The 4,830-nt window shown below is 33.4% G+C and overlaps 1 protein-coding gene across 1 annotated transcript in view; it reads left to right on the top strand.

Annotated features, from left to right (window-relative positions):
- Window positions 1-851: 851 nt before the first annotated feature.
- Window positions 852-4,830, top strand: part of LOC109534559 (insulin receptor) — an 82,243-nt gene continuing 78,264 nt past the window's right edge. The window contains exon 1 of the mRNA XM_048670069.1: window positions 852-1,484. Within this exon, the coding sequence (XP_048526026.1) occupies window positions 1,107-1,484 (378 nt within the window). The 5' untranslated portion in view covers window positions 852-1,106. The remainder of the gene's footprint in view (window positions 1,485-4,830) is intronic.

Below are 4,830 nucleotides of genomic sequence, written 5' to 3'. Positions count from 1 at the left end.
CCAATATTGTACGAATATATTTTGCTACCTGGGACCTGTTATTGCAAATCGAAGAGCTTTTTTAATTTAGAAAATATTGAACTCAGAGATCGCCTTATCAATTTTAGGTTTCAGAAGGAATATATTCCGAACATATTAAATAAAAATTCAAATTCAAATAGTTAGGTTATGGGTTAGAAGTTAGAACCAGTGCTTGCGATGTTAGCAGTGCAAAGTGCAAAGTTCAAATTTGCCCAAGCAATTTTCACATAAAATCCGTAATTACGCAATAATGGCGTAAACTAATCAATGGAAATGTCTTATTTAAATTTACAAAAATTTCTTATTATAATAATATTAGAAATAAATTAAAAAAGAAGGCTAAATTATTTTTGTCTTCTTAATGTATTTCAAACGTTAAAAATCTGGGTTGTTTGCAATGAGTTTAGCGAATTAATAACGAACATTTGTCGCAACACACACCAGCAGAACTAAAGCATTGAAATTGATGTTGGTGAATTGCACCAATTTGTTGTGAGAACAATATCCAAGTGTAAAGTCGATGGATGGCCAAGTAGATGGCCGTTCAATAACTAGCCCAATTTATTGACCAATAAGTCGGGTAAAAGTGGGTAGTGTGATGCCGGCGTAAGAGAAGTTGAAAGAGAGGTTTAAATCATCACCAACAAACCCCCGTATAGTCTAATGTTATCTTTCATTAAATATACTTAGTTTCGTCATTGAGTACGACCTCCCGGGGATAGTGACACGTTTTGGATAATAAAAATCGACCGAGAATTAACAGGAAAGCGGAACCGTGAAGCCCCCAAATACGTCGGTTGTTGTCCTCGAAACTTTCATTACACAACAAGAGTCTACTAACCTGCTCAGAATTTGGGCTCGTTCAAAAATGTACACAAACAGCGCACAAGTTTGTTTTACGTTAAACACTCTCCGCCTTACGGTTGTCGCGGTTTCGGTAATTCTGCTTTATTTCTCGGTTTCCTGCGAGTCCTGCCGCCAGTTCAGCGTGAAACGCGTGATCGTGAGCACAACATGAATCGAGCGACGAATGAGAAAATACCGGGGAGATTGACGATAAACGTAAAAACTAGATAGCCGCTACAATGTCCATGTTAATGGACAAGCACCTTTTATTCCGTGCAACGTTATTTTGGGTGCTTACGATGGTTCCACAGGGTACCACCAAAATTTGCCAGTCGATTGATGTGCGAAATAATGTGGCCAATTTGAACAAATTGAGAAATTGCACAGAAATCAGTGGCGATTTGTATATAGTGCTCCTTCTCAACACGGAAAGTGAGTCCGATTACGACGACTATGTTTTTCCGGAGTTGCAGAAAATTAGTGGACACTTGCTGCTGTTTCAGCTGAAACATTTCACCTCGCTAGGAAAAATGTTTCCCAATTTAAGACTGATTAGAGGATTAACTTTGTTTAGAAATTACGCGCTCGTCATCTATGATTTGGCGAGAATTCAGGAGGTGCGTATTCGGCAGGTCCATTTCAGCAACAACATGCCCATTCAATGGACTTTTTTATAGTCCATAATATTTACACACATATTTATGGCACCAAAAACGCCAGCTTATATTTGAGAACAATCTGCTTTTCTACCTGACGAAATAACAGCAACATTTTATTAATACACGTGAAATAAAATTAAGTTTCTCCTAATTCCGATCACATCCAGGGACAAAATAAGCAAGGCATCTCAGTAGGGTTCAGCTTGCAGATTACAATCCAATCCATCTTCTGCTCAAAATTGCCAAAACAGTTACCTCTAAGCGCGAGTTTGGCAATGACTTGAAAAATTGCCAGCATTTACAATTCTTGAATGTTCCAAACAACAAGTTTATACCAGTTAAGCATAATAATCCTAATCAGATTCATAATTCATATTATTTATTGTGCCAATAACAGAAACAGATGCTATAAAGAAACGCCGGTTAAAATTCCTGCGAGTTTTTATGTAATTTTCTGCGTTGTGGTAACACACTGTCTCGTAGTACCAGCATTTTAAATGATATGCCTTCGAATGCATATCCAAGGGGGAAAAGTAGCTTGGCAAGTTCTCATAAATAATTCAACAGCCCAAATTCCCGATATTAATAGAATAGACTTTTCCCTTACAAATCGACCTAAAAATCCGTTTCTTCACGTTCCTAATTTCGTTCTAAGTAACATTTGAACATCTTCATACAGTCTTTGCACTGAGTAGCAAATTCAATACTGCATAACTTAAATTCAAAAGTCCGAAAATTCTTAGAAACAAACTATTAATACTTACTAAATTCCTTTTTCATATTTAAACAGTTAATTTATTAATTTATAACATGCTTTATTTAACTAAAAACTAAATTTGTACTAATTAAAAATATCTAGGCATTTTTAAAGGTTTTTTGAAGGAGAATAGCGAGTGCTGTCATCCCTGCTTATTTCTTTACAAATCTAACATTTAGAACGTCTTATTTTGTTTAACAACAAATTTACACTTGCCAGTCTATGACCATATTAAATTGTAAGAGGCTAAGTGTTCTGTTTTTTACAAACGTATCGTCACTTTTTCAAATTTTCACTTCTTGGACCAATTTTGCAACTAAAACAGCAACATTGGTGTTTTTAACCGTCTGTTCTGGTTTTTTTTGTATTTAAATCGAACCCATTCGAAAATAGTCTCGTTTTAAATCTTCCGTGTTTTTATTGCATGGTTAGTGATCAGCCATCGATCTTCAGTCGAGTTATAATAATCTCCATGAACTATCTAACCTTGCCGGAAATATTCAAAAATTAAGGTTTTCAGTCACGCTAAAAATGTTGTGACGACCGAATATGAAATAAACGGTCAATTTGAAAATGAAAATTTTTTCTTAAAACATCCGCCTTTCACCTTGTCTCCCGAGTTTGATGATACGTAATAAGTTTTCCGGCGCAGTGAGATTTCAGAAGTTGAAAAATGAAAATGGATCAAACCAAAAATTGAAATAAAGAAAGAAAATCAAGAAATTTAGTGCTTGAATCAACATTTGCAGGAATAATCGAACATGATTTTTTCTATTAAATGGCCACAAAAATCGGTTTAAAAAAATAATAATATAAAAAATAAATCGGTTTTGAAATATGCGATTTTTCAAATCATCTTACATCTACATATGGAATTGAGCAGCCGCTTTTAGCAATTTTACCAATCATCCTTTCCGGCAAAGTCTCATGGAAGTTTCTAACTGCGATACTCCATCTTACTGACACCAATTTGCATTTAAACACGCATTGTTTTGTTGCCGGTATAATAGTTTCTCTCTTAAATTTACAGCCGCTTTGAGTAGATTTAATTGCAAATAATTAATTGTCTAATTAATACGTTTTGCTTGCATTTGATGTACTCTTGATGCTGTGCTCTTTTGCTCTAATTTGGTATTGTGTCTTCGACAGAATCTTGTATTCCGAAGCATGTATCTTCAAAACGGTTTAGTCTCCGTAATTGCAATCTGGTCGGGGATATGTCGGGAAACTTCGTTCTTTTTCCTTTTCCTTTTTAATCATTGTATTAATTTATTCTTTGATAGGATTTTCACTTTGTTAATGTTTTTTTCTCTTCAAGTCGCAGGGGAATTTTTATATTACTAAGAAATATGTCAGTAATCGTTTGATCAATTAAAATTAATTTTTAGAAATTTAATTGAGCAAGATGGGGATCCTGCGTTTTGAACTGTTAATTGCCATTTTAAATAACACCATCGCAATGACTCAAAATTAAAAAATTATTAACCCATATTAACACTTGTTTTATAATATACAAATTGTCTACTTAAGTTGGCAATATATGAAAAACTTTTTATTATTAACTTTGTCTGTATAGAACATTTAACTACGAAGAAAAACTTTGTCTGTATAGAAATAATTTATTTGACTACGAAGAAAAAAGTCAACAAGAGTTGAATCTGGAAAACGAACAGCCCGATAACGATATAAATTCGTCCAAAGAATCACTCGGTTTTCAAATTTGTCATTTAAATAACTTGAATTGCAAAGCGTTGGTGAATCTACATCTCGGTCACAACGAAAGTTAGAATTTAAATTATCTGACCGAAGAGACAATTTTTATGGAATTTGTAATTGATATACAATTATTTGAAAAAAGGGCAGAAAGAGCGATTGGGTCGATAGCCTTTTTCTGTAGGAAACAAAGATTATTTATATACAGGGTTATTCACGCTATACGGCACGGAAGTTTGCGGTTTGATTTTTAAAAAGTATTATTTTATGAATTGTCCGACGCCTACCGAGCGCATATTTTAAAATATTTTTTGTAATGTACAGGGTATCCCAAAGGCTCTACAGGTATCAAAGTTGCGTTGTTTTAAATGGATTGTCCTGTATATTATTGCATTTTTGGATTCGCTGAACAAAATAAGTGTCTGTTTTAAAAAGGTTTATAATACCTAAATCTTAAGGTTTTTTAAATAATACGAATTTAATCAAAATCTAATCTAATTTTCACGTGTCAAATACTTTATATCCCAATGATAATAAAGTTACCATGTTATACAGGGTGTCCACAAATTTAAACTAATCAAATAAGAACTAACTTGATTAATTTAAATACAACCCCATATTTTTTAACTTACCAGAAAATGAAATTTTTAACTACCTATCGAATGGTATTAAGATGTTAAAAGCTTTTGTCTTTTTACAGAATACGTCAAATAGTCGTTCTGTGCACCATTTGGTGATATTTAATTTAAGGTTCCAATGTATCTAAGTTGGCTATGCCATTTACACATGTCAAATCATTTATTTTATTTGTCAGTTTAGACTGCAAAGACTCTT

This window comes from Dendroctonus ponderosae, unplaced genomic scaffold (genome assembly GCF_020466585.1).
Source record: "Dendroctonus ponderosae isolate FM_Combo_2020 unplaced genomic scaffold, Dpon_F_20191213v2 Dpon_F_20191213_1, whole genome shotgun sequence".
Lineage (NCBI taxonomy): Eukaryota > Metazoa > Arthropoda > Insecta > Coleoptera > Curculionidae > Dendroctonus > Dendroctonus ponderosae.
This window is presented reverse-complemented; position numbering and strand designations above follow the sequence as displayed.